Source organism: Vanacampus margaritifer, chromosome 4 (assembly GCF_051991255.1).
Source record: "Vanacampus margaritifer isolate UIUO_Vmar chromosome 4, RoL_Vmar_1.0, whole genome shotgun sequence".
Taxonomy (NCBI): Eukaryota; Metazoa; Chordata; class Actinopteri; order Syngnathiformes; family Syngnathidae; genus Vanacampus; species Vanacampus margaritifer.
The window spans coordinates 8,539,974-8,567,170 of NC_135435.1; the positions used below are offsets into that span (position 1 = coordinate 8,539,974).

At 40.0% G+C, this 27,197-nt stretch overlaps 1 protein-coding gene and 1 long non-coding RNA gene across 3 annotated transcripts; both read left to right on the forward strand.

Annotated features, from left to right (window-relative positions):
• The first annotated feature begins 5,248 nt into the window (after positions 1-5,248).
• Positions 5,249-11,626, forward strand: LOC144050297 (uncharacterized). The gene is made up of 3 exons (XR_013293827.1): positions 5,249-5,435; positions 9,757-9,836; positions 11,516-11,626. It is a non-coding gene; the product is annotated as an uncharacterized LOC144050297 (long non-coding RNA).
• A 4,629-nt stretch (positions 11,627-16,255) lies between these two features.
• LOC144050295 (caprin-1-like) lies at positions 16,256-27,146 on the forward strand. 2 transcript variants are annotated; one of them, XM_077563417.1, is made up of 17 exons: positions 16,256-16,453; positions 17,174-17,308; positions 19,649-19,711; positions 19,794-19,880; positions 21,836-22,077; positions 22,209-22,291; positions 22,938-23,099; positions 23,179-23,231; positions 23,308-23,391; positions 23,456-23,596; positions 23,695-23,803; positions 24,977-25,038; positions 25,429-25,560; positions 25,752-25,899; positions 26,018-26,200; positions 26,364-26,473; positions 26,596-27,146. In XM_077563417.1, exons 2-17 carry the CDS (start codon positions 17,174-17,176, stop codon positions 26,680-26,682), a joined length of 1,881 nt encoding a protein of 626 aa, XP_077419543.1. In that variant the 5' UTR covers positions 16,256-16,453; the 3' UTR covers positions 26,683-27,146. The 2 variants fall into 2 exon arrangements, with proteins under 2 accessions (XP_077419543.1, XP_077419544.1); XM_077563418.1 differs by lacking the exon at positions 25,429-25,560 and having other exon boundaries at positions 16,258-16,453.
• The last annotated feature ends 51 nt before the right edge of the window (positions 27,147-27,197 follow it).

Genomic DNA, 27,197 nt, shown 5'->3' on the forward strand with positions numbered 1-27,197 from the left:
AAGGGGGAAATCACTCAATGGTGATTTGAATCACATGCCCCTTTTCATCAATTCACAAGGATAGAGTCACACTGGGAATGAAGTCCCGTGACCTTTCCTGTGATCTCTGGCAGTGAGCCAGGGTTCGGAGAGAGGCTGACAAACGCCTCTTTTTAAAAAATTGACCAACTGTCGAACACACTTTTCATTCAACAAAGACCTTCATCAGGAGATGGCTTCGAGGGACGGACACATCTGCTATTGCGTCGTGACACTTAACCACATCACATAGTGTTATGCCTCACATTTATTATGCCCCTTCCACCGAATTTTTTAATGAATCAAACTGAATTTTGACTGCTAAGCCCATCTATCTTTCTCTCTCTCTCTCTATCTTTCTCTCTCTCTCTCACCTTCTATTCTTATTTTCTGAACTCCACACATAAACATTGCTTCATTTTTGCGACGATCAAGATTCGCGCTGGACTTTCTCTCTAGACTATTGTGGGATTAAATGTCCGGTTTTTGAACTTATAGAAGTTCAATGGTAGGACTGAAGACATTTAACATTTTCAATTTGATGTTTTACTGTTTTTGAATTTACTTATAGACATATAGATGTGATATAATCATGAGTGTTTAAAAGAATACAGTGGGATGGTGATTTTGTGAACTTTATTTGATCTTTGTACCCTCAAATGCTGTTGGAGGGGCAATGTGCATGATGTTGTCAGAGTTTCTTGACATTTAGGGACTGAAGGTCTGGGGTCAGATTTTGATTACTTCTGTTCCCCCAATCAAGAAGGGGAACTGTATAAAGATGTCTGTTTACCATCAACCTTACACCTTTGTTCAATCTAGGAGATGACATGTCTGCCCTTTGTTCAATCAAGAGCCGGGAGGAGGAACCTTTTATCTGCTGAGTATAAATGAGTCGATGTTCTGTAAATTGTCACACACTTGGGATCATCACGTTGCATTCTGATGTGATGTCCTGACTGTGTCTTTAGAGGCCTCTAAATAAATTCTTGCAAGAAAACTTCTTCATCAGATCCTGAATACAATTATTTGGACACGCAAATATTACACAAAATATAGTAATTTTAATATTCCTTCAGTGTACAAAAATAAATGATGAATCAACAATGTTGTTGTTGTTCTTGTTGTAACATGCTAGCGGAGCTAGCGCGGTCGGGGAACTAGCAAACTTGGTTTAAAAATAATCCGAGATTCTTCATCTTGGATTCACAAATGATGAATGCACAAAGCAAGCAATAAAAGCCAAAAGTACAGAAGTACCGTGTTTTGAGAGCAATTCTACCTTAGAGCATACGTTGCCATGTCGTCCGGTCCGGGCAGTATCGGCAAATGTTGGTAATCCAATCGATTCCACTCACCAAAAGTTTCAACGTGAAGCGCTGCAAAGAATGGTGAGCTAAATCTTCCGCATACATCTTGCTTACACAAGTAACGTTCGAGAAAGCTGGGTGTGACATTCGTCAATAACAAAATAACATTTGGTGCAAACTCAATAGAAGCAAAGCTGACTCCCTGGACAGTTGCCCCAACATGTATAAATCAATTGTAGCGTATCTTTTAATTAATTAGATCGCTCCGTTCATGAATAAAATAAAATGTTATCTACGGTATTATTTCCAGCACTGATCTCGGAGGAATTGCATTTTACTGGTATCATGTTGACCGGCAGTTATTGTTGTGTTCGCAGTCATCTGCTTCTGAGCCCTCTTTGGTTCCGTTTTTCAGAAGATGCCATGTCACCATAATGCTCTAAACATTGCTACTATCTGCTACTCTCAACAATTATGACTAATTTGAACAAACAGTCCCCTTAATTTAGCTCAGCTGCTCTCAAAGAGTGGATCTGTTGACTTTTCACCCAAACCATGTTTGGCATGAGTGCACAGAGTGGCCCTCTAATTAAAAGAAAACAGAACTGATATTGGCAATATTGCCATGACAGATATGATCAAGTTACTTGAGATAGGCCAATCTTTATGATGGCAGATCAAACACCTCTGGTCTCCACATTCCAAATCGAACATTCACTTTGGGTTCCTTTTTGACTCACCCTTTCCAGAGAAGCTAATCCGAGGCCAGGAGGTCTGGAGGCTCATGTGCTCATGTCTTGTTGAGGATTTGTTGATTTTTCTAATCACGGCTCCAACTTTGCTTTTCTTTGTTTGGTTTGTCGAACTAGCTGCAAAGACAAAAGCTTAAGATGGTCTTGTGGAACAAAGGCAAGCGAACTGCTGGAGGACATGGAGCTCTTGATTGCATCTACAAGGTCATTCAAATTCTTCGGCCCTGTGGGCTTTTCGTCCTGGAGTGCACTGAAACACAATTATGTCGACTTTAATTAAAAGTGATATTTCGCTTTGGCCAAATATGCTTACACACACTAACATTAGCTAGATTATGTTAAGTTCTGCTTGATTAGTTGACATTTCTCATTGGAAACTTTTTGGGTCATTTTAAAGAGGTTTTCCATGATTTCACATTGTCAAGCCAAATTGGGGATGCAGATGCGTTTCTGAGTGTCTTTGTGTGAAGAGTGGAAGCGTTTCTGTTCTCTTTCCTGTCAGGAAGAAACAAACACTCTGACAAAAGAGATGTAGCTCAATTCTGATCCTGAGGATTCATGTGGGTGGATACAATAGTCTGGTTTATTATGGATTAAAAAAAGTAAAAAACAAAAAACAATGTGTGCAATATGTATTTTAAGAATATTAGGAGGTGGGCCGGAGCTGCTTTAGATTTTGAAATCAATGATCCCTGGTGAAGGAAGACCTGCAAGGTTTATGTTTTGAAGTTTATTCATTTATTAATCAGATTTTCTTTGTAGGCACTCGTAATTATTGTACAATTTTCCAAAATCAAATTGTAAATTTCATTCAATGTACAGGCTACACAGCAGCCTACTATGTCAGTTGAACCAATAGCACCAATCTTGGGCGTAGACATGCAACAGTTGTTGGTGTACTGTAGACAGTTACACGGCAAAACATTACACAAAATATCATGCATGAAAGGAGCAGCTTCTAAGTATACATATTTTTGGGAAAATATTAGCCATGCTTTTTTATTTGTATAAAGTTTAGTTTAAAGTGTTAAAGACGAGTAAACCCCTCAACTGTTAGCCTAATGTTGTCTACAAGCATAGCTGCCTGCTCGGTTTGCCGGAGCCAGTAACCCACATTAAGTTACCAAACAATACAGAACTTGCAAAAGATAAGAGTGCCAACCAATTCTGTTTAATTTGTTAAAAAATGAAGCTGATGTTAACAAATAATAAAGTCCTCCCTCGTTGGAGATGGTTGAAATCTGCCCCCGGCCCAACATCTATATGTGTATGTCGTGTTTTTCACAAAAGGAGAATATATCACACAGGCATAGAGTTGATTTAAATGTGAAAACATGGCAACACAAATACCTGCTAAGTTCAACTATTAAAATGGGATGGCGTCAATGTTGATAGGGAAACTGCAGCAATATGTGCACTGCTTCGTTAATTGTTATGTCATGCATGACAAAATATCGATAAATAATGTTTAGGTAGGGTAGGGCAACCGGGTAGGCGTTTTTTACAACAACATTTCGTCTACCCCTTCAGAGCTGCAGTTCAAAACATGGCTTATTTTTAAGTCACAGACAACCTGTTTAAGCTTGTTCGTACAAACGGCGATTGCACAATAAGTTCCCAAGTTGTACCAGTCATTTTAAAATGCAACGAGCCTTAGGATTTTTTAGAAAAGGGGGGAATACAAATGTTCAAGACATGACGACATCCGTTGAAAAAAAAATAGCAAGTCGCCTCTACTTGATCGAATGGGCAAGTGAAGCTCTGCCGAAAACACATGACCTCCAACGAAAGCTCCAGCAGCCATCTTTTAGTTAATAGCTAAATATAGTCAAAAACACAAGTAATACAAGCTCATCTTTGGTAAAGATTTTTTGTCTCCAATAATTTCATCACAGAGCACCACACACAGTAAGATTCTGTCCCACTGTCAATCTCAACAAGGCAGAACTCTGATCACATGATCGCCCCAAAATGAAGGACAGGAACTCCTAGATATGCGCCAAATGTTACCCAAGTGTTTCTGAAGAGGACCGGTAGTGGGAGAATTGGAAGATGGCGATGTTGGCAAAAAAAGGCTTGCTTTGGAAAATGCTTCTTGGTGTTTGCGGAACCCGCTTTTATACAAAAAAACAACATGGGGAAGGACATATTTTGTTATATTCACCGGTGCTTACTTATTTGTCAGGCAGGGCCCTTCCTTGATTGGCTACAGTAAATTGTGCTCACATCACAGTTCACAGAGTCAAATTTCTCAAGGTAGGCTACAGTTGACTTTCCATACAGACACATGAAGGTTTCCAGTTGTAAATACTGAAATGTTTACTATTTAACATTGCTGGCCCCAACTCGTTTTGGATTTTATTATCGGGACAAATCCAGGTATGTGCCCTCTTCCGAAGGGACCAGAAGAGTGTTGTAAGATGGTGGCGTTGGCAAGAAGAGACTTGTTTTGGAAAATACTTCTTGGTGACAAAAACAACTACAAATAGTTGGTCTTGAGAGGTTTTATTAATGCAGCCATCAATTTTCAATATCGCTTGTCGTCAGTGGCATCAAAGGTAAGATGAACTGCTAGCCAGTCAATCCTAGAGCAATCCTGATATTTCCAGGCCCAATTTCAGTTTACAATATCAGACCAGAGTTCTCATTTTAGTATGCTGCTACTACTACTACTACTACTACTACTACTACTACTACTACTACTACTACTACTAATAATAATAATAATAATAACAACAACAACTGATCTTGTGGCCGTAAGGCAGAAGGTATGTAACGATAACGGCAATATTGTCGTCGTCATGTCGTGATATTAAAAACCAGCACATCTGTTAAAAAGGTGAGTGTTGCGTTCCATTTGTGCAGTTCCAGCACCCTCTGGTAGGGAGTTTATTATTGTAGTTTAATTTTAATTAAGCATGTTTTGGCCAGCTACATTTAAGACCCATTCTAATGGCCAGATGAAGTGGAAGGTAATGTCATGTTTGGGTTCTGTTTTCCTTGTGTGTCTCCCTTGGTCTTGCCTAAGTGTAATCCTGCCCTTCCTCATGTGAACCAATCAGTGGCCTCAGCCACTTGTGTCTTGCCCCAGGTGTGTCTTGTTGTGTCGTTAGTGTCTGTGTATTTAGTCTGCTGTCTCCCCTCTGTCTGTGTCGGTTCATTGTCTTTCCTCGTGTCATGCTGCCCGTTTTTGCCTTGTTGTTTCCCCCATGTTTTGGTTCTAGTTTTGATTTATCTTGTAATTTGGAAGCTCACCTTTTGTTTGTAGAAATTAAAATCCCTCTTTTTGATTTAACCTCTGCCTCCTCGCCCTGTCTTCCCGCATTTGGGTCCTCAAGCTCCCCCTTCTTGACAGGTAACACATTTGAGATTGTCCACAAATTGACTTGCTTCAAAATGTGTGCTTGCATTAGCAATTAAGTGCCTCAATATTCAGTGTCGTTAGTGATAGGTCGGTTATGTATGTTGTAGGTTAAATTGGTAAATTTAAGTAAATTAATTATTAAATCAATAATTGTTCATTATTAATTAATAATCAATTGATCATTGAAGGAGACTCAAATTTTACTAATTTTGAGACTTGCCTGCGGAGCGCCACATCTATTTTTGATCATTTTCAGAATAACAGATGAGAACCTCGTTGAATCAGTCATTAAAAAGAAGGATGTACCCTTTAACAATTTTGTGAGTTCTTTGTTCAGCTTAGAGGTTAATATAAATTTATATAACACAGTACACGATCAGGTTTTGATTTTGTGCACGTTTATTTTCTAATCTATTTGGGAAGTTAGAACTTGGAAGTTGGATTCAGTTCAGGAGAGAGAGAGAGTTCGTCAGGATGGGCAGAGGAGCCTCACGGCCTGGAAGTTGACCTGCTGGCGGATGAGGAGCCTTTTTGGTTTCAGCCTCAGAGCGCCTGTGTTGGCGGCAATCCTTTTTGAGGCAGGGATAAAAGCAGCGTGTTTCGCTGGGCTTGTCGCTGAGCGATGGCGAGCCGTGAGGGCGTCGTGTGCTGACAGTCAAGCCAGCTGTATGCGGGCCTTCTGCTAGCAAGCAGAGGGGCCCGGAGTGTGACCCAGAGCAAGAAAGCCCAAAGGAAAAGAGGAAAGGAGAGAGAAGCGGGTATGGGTCACGGGTTTTTTACAGGTGTGGCCCCCGCTCCAGGGTTGCGTTCTATACATTCCCAACTATTTACCGTAAAAACTGTTCATTTTTTACAAACCCAATTCCAAAAAAGTTGGGATGCTATACAAATTGTGAATAAAAACTGAATTCTATTATGTGGACATGCCACATTTCAATATTTTTTTCAGATTAGAACATAGATGACAGGTCAAACGTTTAAACTGAGAAAATTTATCATTTTAAGGGAAAAATATGTTGATTGTAAATTTCATGGTGCCAACAAATCCAGGTCCATTGGCAACTTGATTGGAGTATAAAACGAGCTTCTCAGGGTGGCAGTGTCTCTCAGAAGCGAAGATGGGTAGAGAATCACCAATTCCTCCAATGTTGCGCAGAAAGATAGTGGAGAAATAACCAGCAAAAATTGGCAACAAGGTTGAAGTAATCATCATCTACAGTGCATAACATCATCCAAAGATTGAGAGAATCTGGAACAATCGCTGTGTGTAAGGCTCAAGGCGGAAAAATCATACTGGATGCCCATGATCTTGGGGCCCTTAAACGGCACTGCACCGCAAACAGGAATGCTTACTGTAAAAACACTGTTATCTGTGTTTCATGCATGGAGTCAACCATTTTTATGAACAGTTATTCCAGTTCAGGTTGATTTGACAATTTGTGACTCAGTGGGCCCTTTTTTCATGCCCAGCACAAGTAGCACAAAGCGGTCGAATTGTACACATGTGTAGAGGTTTTTTTCTTTCAATATTTTTATAGATGCACACATGAAGTTAAAAGTGTGTGTTTGCGCAGTTGTGGGAGTGAACTTGCTTCTCAGCCAATGGAAGCGGCTCCTCTAATTCCCTTGAAAATCAGCATGCCAGAGCAGCACAGTCTTTGACATTGGGAAAGCAGAAATAGACTCGCTGGAGTCTATGCATAAAAGCGAAGCACATTCGTTTATAAGGAACTGTGAGCGTGCCTCCGATGTTGGTCAGAGTGATCACTGCTGTGAAGTGTACACTTGGAGACCGCCATCTAATGCCATCATTCATGTATTTGAACAGGGAATGCACAAATTCAGTTAATTTGTATTCATTATAATGACAAAATCATGACACTATTAGATTAAAAAAGAACATTAATGTAAAGCAGGGATTTGATGACTGCCCTGCAGTTGGAAGTCTTGTTTTGTAGTTTCAAATCTGCAATGAAAAATGTAACCATGGGAAAGGAGCCAAGTTGTACTTTCCTCATTGCATTGTTGAGTTCTCCAAATAACATAATGTGGCTTCATAATGAATGCATGGTCACACCACCTCCAGTACTACTGGATCTGCAGCCTTTATTACATCATTTTGTCCCACTACACAGTAAATTCTGTAAAATTGACTCTATTTAGAGTGGGATTGAATAGACTAGAGTAATGTTTACACTTTGAAAAGAGTCAAATAAAGAATTGGGAAAAAAATAAAAGTCACTCTAGAGTTGAGGATCAAACTCAGCTGGAATATTTTTGAGAGAGACCAAAAACAATGTGTTTGGTCTCCTCTTGGAGATAAGCAAACAGTAGGAGGGGCATAGCTCAAGTGGTAGTGTGGCAGTCTCCCAAGCTGGGTCGTGAGTTCGTTCCTCAAACCTTAAGTGACTTTTATTGTATTTTTTTTTTTATTCTTTATTTTACTTTCTTCCAAGTGTAAATATTACTTTAAAACTGAGTCTATTTGGTCCCACTCTAATAGATTCAAATTTACGCTACAGAATTTACTGTGTACGGTGAGGTTGTCTCATTTGGGGTTTTACTTTACTGTCTTGTCATTTCCTGTTTTAATTTGAAAGTCCTGACTCTCCTCGCGTTTCAGATAACTTGCCCTTTCTCATGTGGCATCAGTGTCAACCTAGATTCCTGATTGTGTCCACCTGTTTCCCATCATCCTCACGTGTCTCTCCCCTCTCTTGTGCCAAAGTGTTTCGTCACCCAAGCCCATCCAATGTCTTGTTCTTCAACCTTGCTGCCCTTATCTATAAAGATAATTTATGTTGAAACGTTTATAGCCACAGTTTAGTTTTTTGCTTGTTTGTTTGCAGAGAATTGAATTCCGAATCGCTACTGCCAACTGTGGCTAAAAAATGAAACTGCACACTTCCTTCTTCACATGCACAAACAGCGTTCGTCACATTCGCAGGCAGAGGGTGGGAAATTCAAGTAGTAATAGATAGTTCCCGTGTGACGTCATCGCATCGTGCGTCCACCATATGTTTTGGTTTTCCTAGCAGAAGGCACGGTACGCGGCACTGCGCGCTTGTGAATTTCAGCAAACAAGTATTCCTTTTCATAACTAATATGGTTGTTTTGTGTTGGGTACATGGTTGTACTAAGAAAGCTGACGGAACTTTTACATTGGGATTCTATTCCATTCCAAAGATCCGAAGGTGATTTCACTAAATGACTCAGTGATCACGTCGCAGACTGTGGTTAGCCACTATCAACACAAAGATGAACCCACGAAATACTCCAAGATCTGCTCAGATCACTTCATCACAGGTTAATTAGTTTTACTTTTAACGTTTCTTCTTCTACTAAGCATGTTTACATTGTGCACATTGTCCGTTGCTGTCCAGTCTAGGCTAGCGCCTGCATGCTAAATCCCTCAGTAGTAAACAGTACCCCCGCACCCCCTTACAATGAATGGCTTCACACAACCACTTAGCACGAGTGAAAAAAGGGCATTTCTGTTATCATACATATCCTCTGTAAAAAATAGAGCTCACACATGCAAAAACATTATGCCAGCGTACTTTAATGAGCACAACTGTAGTTTCCATAAGTGCATATAAGTTAAGGCAGCTGCAACGTAGCTTTGCCGTCACTATCAACACATTGTTGTTTATTGATGTCAAGCAGGGTGGCAAATGGATCCCATTTTTATAGTCTTGGTTCTGACCTGGCCAGAGACTGAACCCACAACCTCCCAGTCTCAGGGGAGATACTCTACCACTGGGCCACTGAACTGGTCACACCGAATGTCCTATCTAGACACACATTTCCATTACTAAACACTATAATGTGATAATAATAATTAATAAATACATTTAGAATACAATCAATTGATACAATAAATATATTTCCAAGTACTCTATCAAGACTTACTTTCTATTGTAACCAATTTCATTGGTTGTTTGGCTAACCCAAAAAAATGGTATGCTTGTAACCACCCGGAATGGTCAATGTCTGACCAGTCTATTGGTTAACCAAGCCAATATGAGCTTTACCTGCTAGATTGGAAGTTGTTTTTTTTTAACTAATCAATTTTTAAAGTGCAGTTGTTCAAAGGTTTACGCACTCTTCGCATTTGTAGTTCACGGTGTCCATGTACGTAACCGGTGGCTGGCGTGATCTTTCTTCTTTGATGTATAGGGATCCCAGCGATCAGTCCAATTTTTGCATTTTGCGTTCTTCTGCCTGCAGGCTTTCCCGGTACAAAATGGACTTTTCGTGCTCATTGCCGTCATTTTAGCCGTTGTAATACATCGTTTATACTGTGGTCTAGGCTTTGCTTCGAGCCACGACGGGGACAATCCAGACAATATGGTGGAAGGGAGCTGGACACGCCCAACGGCTCACTTCGTGGTAATTATCTATAGCTGCTAGTACAACTGTTGTCCAGTTTTGTGGATGATCTTGTGGATGATCTTGGCCTCTAGAGATAAAGTGAATTTGGCAACAGCGCTAAAAGAGGATTTTAGATCGTTTGGTTGCTAGTTAGCGTTAGCCTAGCCCATTATAGTCTTGCCTTGGAGCAAACGTAGGAAATGCTTGTCTTGGAAACATTTAGCTGGGGGTGAGGCAGTCCACACTGTGCAATCCACTGAAGACATCGCGCCACTTTGTGGATTTCTCATATCCAACTAGCACAATCTATGGGCACAGCTTCACTATTTTGCTTGTTGAAACGCCGTAGCTTGTTGGTTTTAATGAGTTTTGTGGATCTATTTTATGAAGGAGGTCAATGGAGCTTAAATTGTATTTTGTTTTTGGTTTTGTTGTTAATTGTTTATTAAAAGCATATTATTATATAATTATTAGAATAATGAAATTATTAAATTGTTTATACAGCTGTGCTCATACTGGTATAAACTCCCAGTGCCTCTGCTACACCTCTTGACTGCATGTCCCCATGTGTGAGTCTAGGTTGAGTTTGTGCTTACTTGTACAGCGGTCCGATGCATATATGACATCAGCATTTGCTAAAAATGCTCTTCAGGCTCAATGTAGAGCCTGGCCCCAGATAATCTGCAGACTCCCTCAGTCACTCACCACATCCAGACATGACAAAGCCGCCGCACAACAGAATGTATGTACATAGCAATTCAACAGCAATAAGACAGAGAGAGATGGGTGGGGAAGACATGCACACAGCTCCATGTTATTCCCGTCATTTGACATGGCAATCAAAGCTGATTTAATTAAGGTAGTCTGTGTATTGGGCAAAATGGTGACAGGGTCCAGGCACTCTCTGTTTCTGTGAAAACATCTTAGGAGAAGTTAGGGAATTCTGGGACACAGGGTAGTTATGACAGAGACTTTCTCCGAGGATGTTAACCAGATGTTAACTGCTTGTGTGTTCGGATTTGGCATGAAGACTACAATCATGCATATGTCAGTGCACACTCATTTGAAAATGTCTTGAATTTGTCACTGTCCATGTCTGCACATGTTAGTTTCAGTCTGACCTAACATGCGGTGAATGCAAAACTGACTGTTATTGTTATTATTATAAGATGACAGTGTTTGGGCACGTTGTTGGAGCATCCATTGCACCTGAGCACACTTTTAAAGCTGTTGTGCTGCAAGTTTTTACAACAAAGTCAGTTGATACGAGAAGATATTTTGAGGGATGAGACATTTCTGTGGTTCTTTACAGGAAGGATACATTTAAATATGTTTCTTGTTGGACTTGTTTGGATGAAACGTGATCCTCACATCCCCTTTTATTTTGGGATTTTTCAAAATGTTGTAAAACAACATGAAACATTTAAGTTTTCATCCAAAATTACCAGGATCGGAGTGCAGAGTAATGACTGAAGCCAGAATAAATAGACAACCATTCACGACGATCAGCAATTTGTAGCAGGGGTCTCAAACTCACGGCTCCGGGCCATTTGCAGCCAGCAGGATTATAATTTGGTGGCCCCCACTTGACATAAAAGTTGCATGTTAGTGCGGCCTCCATCTTTTTTTTCTTTTTTTTTTTTTTTAATGAGAGCTTTAAAAGGGGAAATGTATTGAATGTATTTTGTTGAACACAGGGACACCCGACATGTCCTGAACGCACAAAGTTGCGGTGCTCAAGAAGTCAGACATGAGGAGTATGCAAAGTTCGAGAGATGATCAAGAGAACCGGGTCACCAATATTGTTCACGTTCTGAAGAATGTTCTGAACTGTTATCAATAAAGATTCAGAATATTGATTATTTGTACCTTTTTTTTTTTTTATACTTGAACCCCTTTTTTGAGAAACTTGATGCAGCCCAGACACACCCAGGCTCCATCCCCATACTTAATGTTCATGCACCACAGCTATCTTATTATAGGTTATTCCATTTAACTCTATGGTTTGATTATTTATTTTTTTAAACATGAAATTTAGGAGAAATGTCATTCCTGCATCTAACCTCACACAGATAGGTGAGGGATAAACACACAATTTTATCACAGGAATAAAATTTGCTCCAGGGTTCGATTCCTGTCACAAAGCTACGGAATAGGTGAGACTTGGCAGTCACATTTAGGGCAGTCCAAATGTGACTGACAATGTTTAGAAATAATTTTGATCACATACAAGTGCAGAATAATTGTTTGTTTGTTTGTTTAGCACAATTTAAAAACAATGCAAGGAGAGAATGAAGCCGGAAGAGCTTGTACAGGATTTCTAACAGAAGAGGCTAATGACGTCAAATATATTTGAATCATCAGAAGAACAAATATCACAACAGCTTCTGTGTAAAAAAAGAAAGGATTCCACTACACCATAGGTGTCAAACCCCATCCTTGAGAGCCGCAGTCTTGCAGGTTTTGGAGGTTTTCCTCTTCCAACACAAGCTGATTCCAATCAGCAGGATCGTCATCAGGCTTCTGCAGAGCTTGCTGATGAGCTGATCATATATCAGCTTTGTTGGAGAAGGGAAACATCCAAAACCTGCAGCCCTCAAGGACCGGAGTTTGACACCTATGCACTACACGCTCAAACGGCAAAAAAGAAGTCCCTCAAAACATGCTTTCATTTACAGCAGGATCACATATCTGACCCAAACAGGGCACTTTACCGTTTCCAACTGAAAAGTGAGGACCATGGTCTCGGATTTGTAGGTGCTGATTTTCAACCCAACCGCTTCACTCTCGGCTGAAAACCTCTCCAATGAGAGTTATAGATCGTGATTAGTTACCACCAACAGAATGACGCCTGCAAAAAGTAGAGACGTAACACTGGGGTCACCAAATTGGACCCCCTCAAATCCTTGGCTGCTCCTATAAATTCTGCCCATAAATGATCGGACTCACAACCTCTGGGTTGTGAGACGACCACTGTACCACTGAGCCACACCACCCCGTAAGTAGACTTCTCCAAGTAGATTGGGCAAACTCCCTTGTAGCTTCCAGGATGAAAACCACAATCCTCCTCCTTTGAAGCGGAGGCAATCCCAGAGATATGAAAGTCCACCACAAAGTCCCCAAACTTTGAGAATTTCCTGAAAGTGGTCAATAGACGTTTTCCGTGGCCCCACTGAATTTCTCCACCTGAAAAATATACATATTCAAACAAATTACTATTGATAAAGTGTTGTCTCCAGCTCACCCTTGACTCTAATAAGGATATGCATCATAAAAAAACGGACAGCAGGAAGTACCGTAATGCAACTGGTTCATTTATATGTAACTCAGCCTTTATGCTGGGACTGGTTGCTGAGAAATGTCCGTTTTCTTTCTGGCCACTATTTGAATATATTTGGTGTGTGTATACATTTAAATGTACAACCCAATTTCCATGTCAATTGAAAAAAAAAATCTGCATTAAAAAAAACAAAAAACTCACAATTGCCAGTTATTGCAAACATAAAATACAGACTGCAATTATGATGGAAAAGTGAAAGCCGAAAATGATAGTGCAAGTTTCCTTGGAGTGAATGAGAGGCCAACTAACAAGGGAACGCCTGCCAGAGTGCACATGGTTGGATTTGTATCGCTTGTCAATACCTTCAGGACCATCTTGATCATTAGTGTTTAAAGACAAAACACTGTACGCATAAGCCAGTTCTTACCAAACATCAGGCATCATCCCACAACCACTTACACTCAGTCCATACCCTCAATGAATGTGATAATGAATGTGGTGCAGTTTTCCAGCCACTCTGTGGTACAACACATAATAAATCAGAGTCTTTGAACATGCCAGTGGGGATTGTGAAAATGTGTGGAAATGCACTGCTGCGAAAAATTGTGTATTCTCTTTTTATTATTACGGGAATAAAGTAGCAATTATCATACTTGCCGAAAAGGGCTTAGATCACCTTCCACAAATAACCCCTCAGTCTTTGCATGACAGTGAATACAATTCTGCATAGACAATAATGTATTTCGAAGGGGGATGCTTGCAGTCAGCCTGTGTCACACGTGTTCCATGAATGATCAATGTTGCAAACATATGTCCAAACAAGGAGTTTGAGAATTTAATTTCGTTTACGTGTCTGACTTATAGGACACTAAAAAGTTTTAAGGAAAAGATGGTGGATGGCAGATTGCAAAGATAAAGAGTGTGAAAGGGAGAGTGGGAAGAGGAGGGGGCACCAAAGGGGTTGCAGATGGATTCTTGTGCTTGACTCAGCCACACAACAAATGGTCTGAGGTTCAAGTATTTGTGGGGCTCTTGTGGGTTTTTTGCCAATAAATCATCAGCACATATTTAATCCATTGCGATGTGGCGCAGTCTCGAAGAAGTGAGGGATGTGTTGTCATTATTCACAAACCTACGTCACAATGAGCAGCTACAGATCCGGTACAATCTCAACTCTGCACAGAAAGCCACAAATTTGAGAAAGGTCAAAATACTCCAGAAATATTACACTCTTTTTGATCACACAGTATCCAAAATACAATCTAAAATTTGACTTATCCTTTACTATAATAATATTATCCAGCACATTATGTGTCATCACACAATTAATTTTAGAGTTACAATCTTAAAAATCACTGGAACTGGGGAATGACCCCATAAAAAAAGAAGAAGATTGATTTGATTGATTTTGCCATTGTTCTAATCTATTCACACTTTCAATGATGTTCTTTCAATTTTATTGTTTTGGATAAACGGTAAAACATTTGCGCATTAAAATTAAATGATGTTTTAAATGTAGTATGTTATGGACTGAAGTGAATCAAATAGGGTTATCACTTACACTGTGTAGCATATATTCACATTATAGTAAAAGTAAAGTAAAAAAGGAAGTATAGTAAAAAGGATTATTTTACTGTTAAAGTTATAATAGCAATGCAAAGATTGCACATATAAATTGTTTTGAATGACAATATGAAATTGAATCTATGTTATCACCTTGCAACTTGTCATTATGCAAGCAAAACAAAATTTTGTTCCAGCAGCTTTCGGCACAATTCAAAAAGGCACATATTTTAATTATTATTATTATTATTATTATTTGGTCACTTTAAAGTGCTATTTGTCACAGAGAATTAAAAAAAAATTAACAATGCACTATCCAACTTGGCTATTGATTGCTTCTTATGATTTTATGATTTTGATTTAAAAGTGGCTAAAATGAAGTCGAAGTTTTAACAACCATTGTAACTCACAAAGGGCTCAGCTGCTTCAAGAAAATGATTTATGGCACCACAACGTGTTAAAAGACCTTTCTTTTTTTACGCAGAAGCTGTTGTGATATTTGTTCTTCTGATGGTTCAAATATATTTGACGTCATTGCCCTCTTCTGTTAGCTTTTTGTAATTGCATCAGGTAATGTCATTTTGTTGGGGGAGTGTACTGCACATTCATTAGAGTCAAGACTGGAGGACATTTTCTGCTTGCTCCGCTGCACTACAAAATTTTAAATAATACAGAAACATACATTCTTATATAAATTTAATAAAAATGTTACTGTAGCCGTAGAAGTCCTATAGTCACAATACCAAATAGATATTGAGCACCCCTTTTGTGGGTTTTCCCTCCCTGTTGATGACCAACTTACTGATCAAATATGGCAGATACCTCTTTTTTTGTATATTTTTGTTGGCATGTCTTACAAGCCTAATTGTTTTTTTGTTTGGAAAAAAAAAAGAAAGGTTTATCACAGACATCCTGCATATTAAGTAGTGCTAATTGTGCTCTGAATTTGTGTTTTTCAACATACAGTATTTCAATGTAGTTTGTTTGGACTTTGTTGCTATATAAAGCATATGCATCTTTGGACATAATTTTGATTCATACGTGAATTGTTTAATTATCGCATTGCTTCAATTAAATCATTGCTTACAAATTTTCTTTTTAAAGTTTTTAAAATCATGATTTTTGGTAGCATTATTTTCATTTAAGAGATTGTATTTGCTGTTGCACTTGTTTGTTGTTGTTGTTGTTGTTGTTATATTCAATTGTTTTCGTCCTAAAATCAAGTTTTGCTAAGGGGCCAATGGAGGCGTTAGTCAGTTCTTATACAACGGAGGTAGGGAACCCTGGTCCTCGAGAGCCGCTGTCCCACCTGTTTCATGTCTCCCTCCTCCAACACAGCTGACTCATATGATCAGCTCATCAGCGAGTTCTATAGAAGCCTGATAACTATCCTGTTCATCAAATCAGCTGTGTTGGTGGAGGGAGACATGGAAAACAATAAAATTCTGTTTTAATTTATTATTAGTTATTTTAATTGTCACTATACAATGTTTTCGAGTATCCCGAGTAGAGTAAAAACAAAAACGTATGTATCTGATTATGATTTTGATTTTTTTCACTCAGGCAATGTTGAGGGCACCGCAGAAGGGTCTTTGTAGCTTTGCCTGGCTGAGCAAGAGAGCATCACGAGCAGCCAAGGAGCAGCTACAGCAGTTCCTTCCTCACCGGTTTGTGTGTCACCCGAGCATCTCTTCTGGAAAAATACCACCGAAAGGGAAAGCCTCCGAATTCACCTGCACAATTGTTGTTAATCCAGTCGACGTAAATCTCTTTGAAGACAAAGAGTATAAAGGTATGATATTTGTACAGCAATCACGGAATGGCAGTAAGTACAAAATCCTCTTTTGTCACGTTCAACCGAAACGACTACACAACGAGCTGTCGCAGCATCCGCTGATTCTGTTTGTTTATCTGCACTTATGGTCACGGAAAACCCCTTTTGGAGATGTCAAAAAAAAAATATTTTCGATGTATTAGCAAATGACATTGGAGAAACCGGATAAAATAGACGCATAGCATCAACGAGGGGTTAGCTTGCAGGCTAACAATGGGACATGGAGTCTGAGACCAATGTTGATCTCTAATTAAAAAACGCAATATTGAGTTAAACGTGACCCGAGGTTGGTTTCGTTTCCCGAGAAACTCTAAAGCAACTCACGAACGCCAGGAGTAAAGTCAAAAGTGTTCACTTTGTTCAATTAGCGTTCGTTACGTAACATTTTTTTAGCATCTTAAAAGGAACCGATCTCGCCTCGATCTTTTCACTTTTTAAAAACATATTCTACAGTTGTTGTATCTGGTGTCTTTTACTGTCTTGAAGATTCTCATTTAGAAGCGAACTACAATGTACACACACGCGCACACGCACAAAACAGTATGACTCCCACACAATGTAATGGAACGTTTCTCACGTTCTAACTATAAGTGATTAGTAAGTTTCCCCGCAAAATATGTTAAATAGTCTGACCAAATACACAAATAACCCACTGCCTTCTCTTGCATCTCACTTTAGATGCCTTCAGCAATGGTTGGCAACAATGCTGTCCAGTCTGCCATTCCAGAGGTTGCAAACAGGAATCAGTCTGATGCCATGAAGCAAGTTCTTGGTGTACTCGACAAGAAGGTTCGCAACATGGAGAAAAAAAAGGTATCAACCGCGCAATCATTTTCCTCATCATCATCATGGCCACAACCATTAAATATCATTTCTTGAGCAATCAATGCAAGCTGTTTAAAAAATAAACCATACTATTTTTCAGATTTGATTAATATGCCCCTCTTTACTTCCTACCCACGTGGGGTCTGAAGGAAATACCATTAATTGTAATCGTTTGCGTGTTCAAATAATTGCAAGATGAGATTCTGGTGGAGAGGGTCCTTGCAAGGTTGGTTTATTACAGAGATCTCTGGTCACACAGTTAGACATCACCCAAGCAGTGTCATCCAATGTGTGTGTCTTCTTTTGCCCACACAGCCTCTTTATTCAAAACATGAGGAAACGCCTCTGTCATCCCGTGACGCACAGAATGAGTTTGCATTTTCCCAGTAAACTAGATCGTCCTTGAACTTTTGACAACCGGATTTCTAATGAACAGCAACTAGACTTCTTAGATAAACATAGAAACATTGTAACTTTCTAATTTCTGGGAAAACAGTACAAAAGATAGCAAGAATGTCAAAAGCATTACTCACACAGGTTATATCAGGTCAACATAATTACACCTTCATCAACACATCTATAATGAAATGTAAAACAGGTAAAAAGTAAAATAAACCAATAAAAATGTTAATAATGTCAACAGGTCACATGACTAGTAAAAATGCGAAAATATGTTTCCATCAAGGCCCGACCAATATGCATTTTTTCAGGCTGATACCGATTTTTGGCAGAAAAAAATACTGATTAACGATTATTTAAGAATATATATAATGCATAAAATTACCCCACCATTTCTTTTTAATGGGTGTCACTTACCCAAAAACTTTAGCTATTAAGATTCTCTGCTTTGAATGACAAGTCATCTTTATTTATATAGCGCTTTCAAACAGCCTTAGCTGTCCATAGTATCACCTAATCAACCAATTTCATGAAGTATGTAAGGTTATTGTATAGATTTAGGTGTCAATATTAAAACCATTCTTCCTTGTTTACAACTGCTATAAATCATTCACCTTTTCTTTTATATATTTTCATCTTTCATCATTTTTACAAGTCTTGGAATTTACTGAGCTAACCTGGGACCACGGGGATTGTATTTCTTGCCATGTCATGCCGAAATGTGTTAAGGCAAAAAAAAAAAAATCCTTGGATGTTTGCATCCTTGAATTTTGAGAAAAGAAAGCCTTTGAATCTTTGAAATATCAACTTTGATTACAACTTGAAAGGCCAATGACAAAATAAAACTATAAAAAATAATAGCAACTGAAAAAACAGTAAGAACAAGTACTGACTTTTCCTGTGCGTTTTGGCCTCTTGGGAGCAGTGTGGTGCCGTGCATCAATGATGTACACACTTAAAGTGAGCACAGAACGAAGTTGCAACTGAATTCTATTAAAATAACTTGTTTTTCACACAGTGGGAAAAATATATGCCTTTGCGTAGTGTTATCTTACCTGTGGGTGTGTGTTCCCACAGCATTTGTGTGTGAATATTCATTATTTAAAGGAAAAACACTCCCGACGTCAATGCTACCTTCCGGTTAGGAATTTAATGGGATCACTTTTAGCGTTAGCACTAGGCTAGTGAGGTTTTTAAAATGAAGCATGCTTTGTATTTCAATATACAGTGGATCTAATTCTTAACCTTGTGTGTTTAGTTTTACAGTGAACTCCAACTGGGGTGTCATTATATAGTTTAAAGGACACTTGAGGACAACAGAATAACCAGATTACCCTACGCTACACATTTGCTCGTTGCTAATGCTACGCAAGCAAAATGGTGCGTTCAGGGTACTTTCACAGCGTCGGATGCTTCGGTTTTCCTCGATGCTCGAAGGGCAATAATCGTCAGTTTCTAATTGGCAGCCGATGAATCGGTCGGGACCTAGTTTCCATTACACTTTAGCGATATACTTCCATATCGGATCATCTCAAAAGCAACCTCGTGTGAGCTTAAAAATATTATTTGCGATATTTGAGGGTTTTTTTTCAAAATTTTCCGTTACTAGTTTGCTATTGCACAGTTTGCATTTTGCGCTGTCAGTGGCGTAGCACTGCGCTGAATACTACTGCGAGTTGTTCTAATAGCCATCCTGCACTTAAATAGGGACTAAGAATGTTCATATCACCTTTTTTCTTTTTTTTTAAGACTGATACCAGTGTAAGTACTCAACTCTTTTGATACATAAAAAAAGAGCAAAATCTTTGCTTCAAAGGCATCCAGGCCGGGCACGCAATGTGGCCGTGCAAACTGGATTGGCTAAAAATGAAACCAGAAACGCCCTGCTTGCATCGGCATAATGTTTTGACCCCCATCCTCTTCTTTCAGTCTAAATTGGATGACTACCAAGCAAGGAAGAGCAAAGGTGAAAGCCTGAATCAGGATCAGCTGGTATGTATACGGTGTCCAGATGTTTATAGAGTATACAACCTGTTTTATCTAGCCAAGTCACTTTTCCTTTATGTGCCTGCAGGAGGCCTTATCAAAGTACCAGGAGATCCTCACCAATATTGAGTTTGCTCGAGAGCTGCAGAAGAGCTTTCTGACGCTTGGCCAAGAGGTGAGTCCCAAAAATTGCTTTTGTTCTAAATTTGCTTTGCAAGTTTTCAGGACATAATGTCCTTATAAATCAATGTGTTCTCCGGTTATTCCGCTCACCAGCTATTAGTAAAGCAGGATGTGGCTTGAATTTCCTCTCCAAGGTGTGTAGGTTGGATAGTAAAAGCCAGAGGTGGTCAATATTGACGGAAGGTCCGCCAAGCCGTCAATGACGGACGGCCATTTTGCTGACGATTGACGAGAAATTTAGACTAATTGACGGACTCAGCATTGCCAGAAGTGTGTTTTTGTTGGTTAATGTAATCATCAATAACCGGGTCACGGACTAACGAAAAGAAAACATTGACGGACGCCCACTTCTGTAATGTCTCTCAAGTAGGTTGACAGCTGTTGCTGGTTGGTTATCTCACCTTATTAAGCACACAAACAGCTTCTTGGCCGTAGATGACGCCGAAAGAAAAGAACAGCCAGACGAAAGTGCCGACACAAGCAACAACCTCCAATGTTTGCCTCAAATTCTTCGCTCCTCCTGCGCTGCCCCCTCCTTTCCCGTGTGCCGCGTGATGCATTCACAAACACTTGGGAATTAGAACAGAACTATGGGCTGAAATGTAGGTGCTACCAGTAACTGAATCTAAAATAATTTAGATTTGAATTTAATAATTGCATTGAAAAACTGAATTTGAAACATATAAATTGAATTTGTATTTTTAATCATTGAATTGAATTTGGTTACTTAGGAAGAGCAATTGATTTCAGATACAGATCTCTTCTTCGTCCATTCAGCACCTTTGTTTTTGAACACATGGCAAGGCTCTCCAGAAAAAAAATATTTTCTCCTAAACCTTTCCTTAACCTTTGTGTTACAAGTCATTGGGTCAAGGTGCTTCCTCTTTCTAATATAGAAAAGGACAGTGTATTGTTATGTAACGGAGCCTTGTAGTCAGTCCGTCTCGATTTCTGGATGTGTGTTTTTTTTCTCCAAAACTAACTTTGTCTTGCCCCGTTGAACTCATGCCCTAACTCATTACTGACACCTATGGTTGGAAACACTGCACTGCACATATCGAATTTCTAAGGTTTGCAGTAAGCTGCTGTTTTCTCAAATGAATTTGACCACATGAAGACAATGCATTTGTTTTACATCAAACCTTAGTGTTAGAAACAAGTAGGTAGTTGTAGTCAAATACTGCCCCTAATAGAACAATCAGCAAAATGTATATTCCAAATTAAATAATCAAATAATGAGAGAAACAGAGAATAAGCTATTAAATTTGAAAATTGAGCCCCCTTTGATAGGTGTCAGTAATGCCTAAGCATGGAGTTCCGTGCGGGTATGATGCTATGGGTAATTTTTTTGGGGGGAAAGGTGGGCACATCCATCAATATTGACAGAAGACCTGTCAGTCCGTCAATGACAGATGCCCACTTCGAATGACGGCAAACATTGATGGACGCCCATTTCGCTGACAGAATGATGGTGTTCGGCTTTTAATATTGACGGTGACGGAAGGGTGTCCCGACTATTGACTATTGCCGAATGTCGGACGCTCAAAATTCATTGACGCGCCCACCTCTGCTGAAAGCAATACCATGGTCCCTTTGACATCATAATAGTGGAACAAAAAGAATAGATGTGACATTGTAAACGCCCATCATTAATGGAGGGATTCCAGCATTCTATAATTTTACTTGTAGCTTTTTTTCAATGAAGAAATATATACTCAAACTAATACATTTTATGTTCTTCCCACTCTATTCCTGTTTATTCTTTGTCAGCTACTTTTTGTCAAACTATTTAATAACCATAAAAATTATACAATTATACAAATAAACAACACAATGATAAATTAATAAAATAAAAATAAATAAATTAGTGTAAACACCTCTTGGTGCTGTTTTATTAATTTGTTCACGATTTACGCTAAAACAGTAAAGGTGTGTGTATGTGTTTAGATTCAGAAGACGTTGAAGAAAACTGCAAGACGCCAGCAGCTGCAACGAGAAGAAATGGAGCAGCGGCGACTGAAGACGGTTTTGGAGCTGCAGTTTTTGTTGGACCAGTTGGGAGACAACAATGTCAGGCAGGACCTGAAGCGGCCCGATGCTTCGGGCTCCTCTTTGCTCACGGATGCTGACCTTGCATCTCTCGATGACTTCTACAAACTTGTCGGACCTGATCGGAACTGTGACGTCAGGTGCGTGGCGCCCGCCAGGTTGTTAGTGCCTCATCCAACGTTATGTGTTAGGAATACGTAATGTTACAATGATAAATCATTTCTCAATGCACTGAATGATTTGAGTGCCGTGTTTACTCATTGACTTCTAGGTTGACTGAACAATATGAAGAGGCCTCAATGCACTTGTGGGAACTGCTTGAGGGCAAGGACAAGCCTGTGGCAGGAACCTCATGTAAGCATTTTCTTTGTTTCTGTGTCAGGATCATGAAAGCTTCCTGTATAATCTGTTCTTCAATCTGTTTTAACCAGAAATTCGAATTGCATATTACATTTCATTTTTGTTTACGTGCTATTTGGAATAGTGTCAATCAGTTAACACTTCATCAATCAAAAGCTTGGTGACACTTATTTTTTGTATGTCTTTTATATTGAATCGTGTTGTCTGATGCAAGTTTGGGCATAGCTCTCCCAAAATTTTCTTTGCAACTATTGTCCATCTCAGGCGGCAACCATTTTGACACTTGCTACTTAGCGAAAATGACAGCACAGTTGCTCACGGCTCAGCCCTGAGCAACTATGATATTGCAAAATGGCCGCCTACTGAGATGGATAAGAAGTGGATTTTGCTGCTTAATTCATATTCCAGAAACATAATATTAATCAGAATACCGTGTTTAGACTAGCGGGGTTAAAGACAGTTATTGCAAAAAAAAAAAAAAAATTGGGGTTGACTTCCACTTTAAGTCTGCGACTCAACACAATGCTGAGCGGCTTTCTGGAATTTCGAAGATACTTTCCCTCCCATTTTCATGTTTCTTTATGACGATGTGATGTGGAATTTCATCCACCTTTGAATGATCTGACCGTGCTTGTTCCAGACAAGTCACTGAAGGACATCATGGACAAGTTGCTACAGAGCGGCTACTTTGACAGAGCACCAAGTGGTCCAAATGGAACATGTGAGGAGGAAGAGGAGGAAGTAGAGGAGAAGCAAACGATGGTGGAGGAATCTAATGCGGGGGAGCAACCATCTGAACCAGGTAGGTTTTAGCACAAGAAGAAGATGCTTGTTTAAATGTGCAGCAGGAAACTAAAAGCTTTTCGTTATTTCTTTTCAAGAAGCAACAGTTACTGAAAATCATCCTCAGCCCGTGCAACTGGAAACCACAGAGGTGAGATCTGCGTGCCCATTGTACTGCCACACTCAAATTTGTTTTCTGGTTTGTGGCTAATCCATCTATATTGTAGTTTGTAAATAGACAGTTCATCCCGGAAAGCACTTACAGCAGTACCGACACAGAGCATGTGGAGGAGTGGTCAGTGGACGTGCAGGTATGCTGTACTTGTCTACGATGTGCGCCCAAGTGCTTTTGTTAACGTGTATTTGTGCACCAAGATGGTGAATTCCGTCCAGCAGCAGCCCCCTGCCCAGCTGCCGCCAGAACCCAGTGCATCTCCGTTGACTGACCCGGTCATCAGAAAGCAGGTGGTGCAAGACCTCATGGCCCAGATGCAAGGGACATATAATTTCATGCAGGTGATTGCAACCAGGGTTTGTGACAGACGGACCAATGACGTGACATCTCCGAGTCTGCATGTTTATATCATGATTTGCCACTGTTTTTTTCCCACAAGGACTCCGTGTTGGAGTTTGATGGCCAGGCCCTGGACCCGGCCATCGTGGCAGCTCAGCCCATGAAGCCTGTGCAGACCGTCGACCTCCAACAGTTAGCCTGCGTGTCGTGTGAGTACACTGCCGTATGCCCTCACTGGCTTCTTCTGATGCTCAAGGGTGGGATTGCACTTGGGCAGGGAATACGATGAGGTCATCCATCCTCTGTCCATCTGCTACTATTACTGTGATTTACATTTATAAATCATCAATTATTGTAATTGAGACAATTACTGATGAATAAATGACACTATGCTCGAAGCACAACCCTTTTTTGCCCCAAGATCTACTTTTCAAGCAGCCAACCTCCCCCTATTGACCTTTTTTAATTTGGGGAGGGGGTTGGATCAAACCTGCGCTGTGTCCCCAGTGAGATAAAATTCTGGCTCAGCACTTTGTTTGAATGCTCAGGAAGTGAGGATGCGTAAAAAGCTGACTTGCCTTTCTTGTTTTAAACAAAATCAACGTTTAAAATATACAACACACACAAAACCCGCCAGTTTTTTTTTCTGCACCCCCCACGATCGACAGCAGTCCAGTCTACCAGTCGTCGTAGCAATATGATGCACGTCACCTCCCATTTGTCGTGCAATGCGTCAGTCAAATGCAGCACGTGCTAATTCATCCCGTGAAAAAGAATACAACCAGACATTTTCAGGAATTTGTTTAAAAAAAAATCATCAACAGGACTCCCAGAACGGATGTAAAAAAGTCAACATGCAAAAGAGGATATTTGGTCACCCTAGTATTACTTACTGTCTTTTGACAAAGCCAAATGTATATGATACATTTTGTAAAAATTACACAAAATATTCATCAGGTAAAGTTTCCTATGTACCGTATTTCCAGAATATAAATCGCGCTATATTTAATACGATACATAAATCGCACTGGAGTATAAATTGCATTAAGTATATATATAGTATATAATTGTATATACTGTAAGTCTAGAGTACCCTCTTGTGGCTGCCTGTGAAAATATATTACCCCCAGTATATATTTGTTTCATGTTTAAGTCGCTCCGGAGTAGAAGTCACAGGAACAGCCTACCTATGAAAAAAAAAGTGTAAGTATAATCCGGAAAATACGGTAGAGATTCCATCTGGAAAATTTCTGTTCCTCCCTCTCCAATCCTAGTCTCAATTTTTGTCCTTTTCCAATTTGACAAAAAAAACAATTATGAAGTTGTGAATGACCATCCCTGTCTACTTTTGAACATTTGTCTCACCTTCTTCTTCCCAACAGCTCACTCGGAGTCCAGACTTCCTCCGATGAGTGCCGTGGTCGGACCAAAAGAAACCTCACAAGTAAGAGGCAGAAAAAGAACAACAGAAAATGCAGCAGTGGCTCATGTCGTAGCGTCATGAATATCATGATCAACATGGACAGGAACTCAACTTTATTTGTAGAGCATTTTAAAAACAACCATAAAAGTGCTGCATGTGCATGGATGACAGCAAACATTTGTCGTCTTGTTACAAAAACAAAGCTACAATACAATAAATATCATGCATACTGTAGACAGTATTTTGTCAAGAAAGTAACTTTCATACTTTTTTGCAATGTTTCATAAAATGAATTCCTCAAATTACTGCATATTTTTGCTTCTGAAATAGAATTTCTCTTCCGATCCGTTCACCTCTCCACAATCTTGGTTTTCTTCTTTCCTCCTGTCCCCCCCTTTCCGAACCCTCCAGGCTGCCATGTCTCTGTCTTCTGAGCAGTCGTCTGCCTCTTGTTCCCTGTCCTCTGCATTCCCACCTGCCTCCAAACCCACCCACACTGGAGGCATAAATGTCAATGCTGCGCCTTTCCAATCAGTGCAAGCGGTAATGCTTTGTATCTGTGTCCAGCTCTGAAGTATTTCACCGAAATGAAGTACAGCCAATGCGTGCATGTCCTCTCTCGTCTGTCCTCACCTGTCCACATGTGGTTCTCGCCATCCCACTCCTTCAATTTCAAGTGGGCTATATTCTTTTTGTGTGGCCCTTAATGTGCAAATGTTGATTCTGTGTTTTAGGTATTTAATATGAGCGCACCTGCGCCACCAGCCGGCGGCCAAGCAGACCCTCGAAAGCTGCCCCAATTTCCTGGAGGCTACGGGCAGAGTTTTAGTGGGCAGCTTGAGCCTGACCAGCCTGACATCCCTCAGGAGACATTACAATCTGGTGAATGAGCAATGAAGATTTACCTTTTATTTATGGATGGATGGATAGATAGATCACATGAAGCAAAAGCTATCTGTGTAGAGTATTTTTATGTATTAAGTCATGCGTGGCCTTCCAGTTGTTGCCGGGTTCCAGCCCCAAGTCATGCCTTCACCAGTGGCGCATGAAGACTCGTCGGCCAGTGCAAGCTTCGGCCAATCGGGCCAGTCCTTCTACAACAGCAGGGCCGTGCCTCGAGGCGGCGCAAGGAACAGCAGAGGCGCTATCAACGGCTACCGAGGCTCCTCCAATGGATTTAGAGGTACGTGGTCCGAATTGGGACTCGTCTATCATTACGCTACATTGTAGTTATGGATTCCTGCGTGGGAGGGACATAGCCCTGCCACGGATCACATAGATGCCACACCTAAAAACAAAAAATACAAGGGTAGGACAATTGATGTGATTCTTCTTTTTGTCATCAGGGGGATATGAAGGTTACCGCCCTCCTTTTTCAAACCCTCCGAGCAGTGGTTATGGTCAAAGCCAATTCAACACGGGAGCCCGAGACTATTCGACTAACAACTATCAGAGGGTAAGATTGTCTTGTCGTTTTGAAACGGAAAAAAATAAATAATTCAAATCTTTTTCACCGTAGTAGCCTATAGCATTTACTTGTGAACTTGCAAAGGTTTATATACATCTTGTGTATTGCAGGAGGGCTACCAGCAAGGTTACAAACGGGGAGCTGCCCAGGGGCCTCGGGGATTGTCTCGGGGTAATGCTCAGGCAATGCGATCCTAATGGCTGGCTCGTCGCTCCACTTTGAACATTCAGGATTTTTGAATGTGCACACTCAAACTCACTTTTGTAATGTTTCATTTCTCATTAACAATCTTTTTTTTTTTTTTATTCCCGGCCTGTTTATCTGAGTCAGTCTGCTTTTGTCTGCCCTAACACAAAATGCTGAGTATCATAACACCATGTAGGATTAATCAACAAGTACATGTGATATTAATAAACAACTAGATATTCCTGTAAACTTGAAAGATTTCATTAATTTATTTTTTGTACAAAATAAATGCAAAAAATACCCTGCCACTGTCAGAATGATTCCCAGGATATTTTCCTCTGGCATGTGCTTGTCGGTCACTTTTCCTTCGCATCTTGTTGACATGACCATTTTTTTTTAATCTGTCACCATCACCTCTTTGTATGATTATATCAGTCAAGACTGTTTCAATAAATAAAGCTGTGTTCTATTACAAGGCGGTTGCTCATGATACTCTGAAGGTTGTGCAGTTCTGTAAATGAGAACC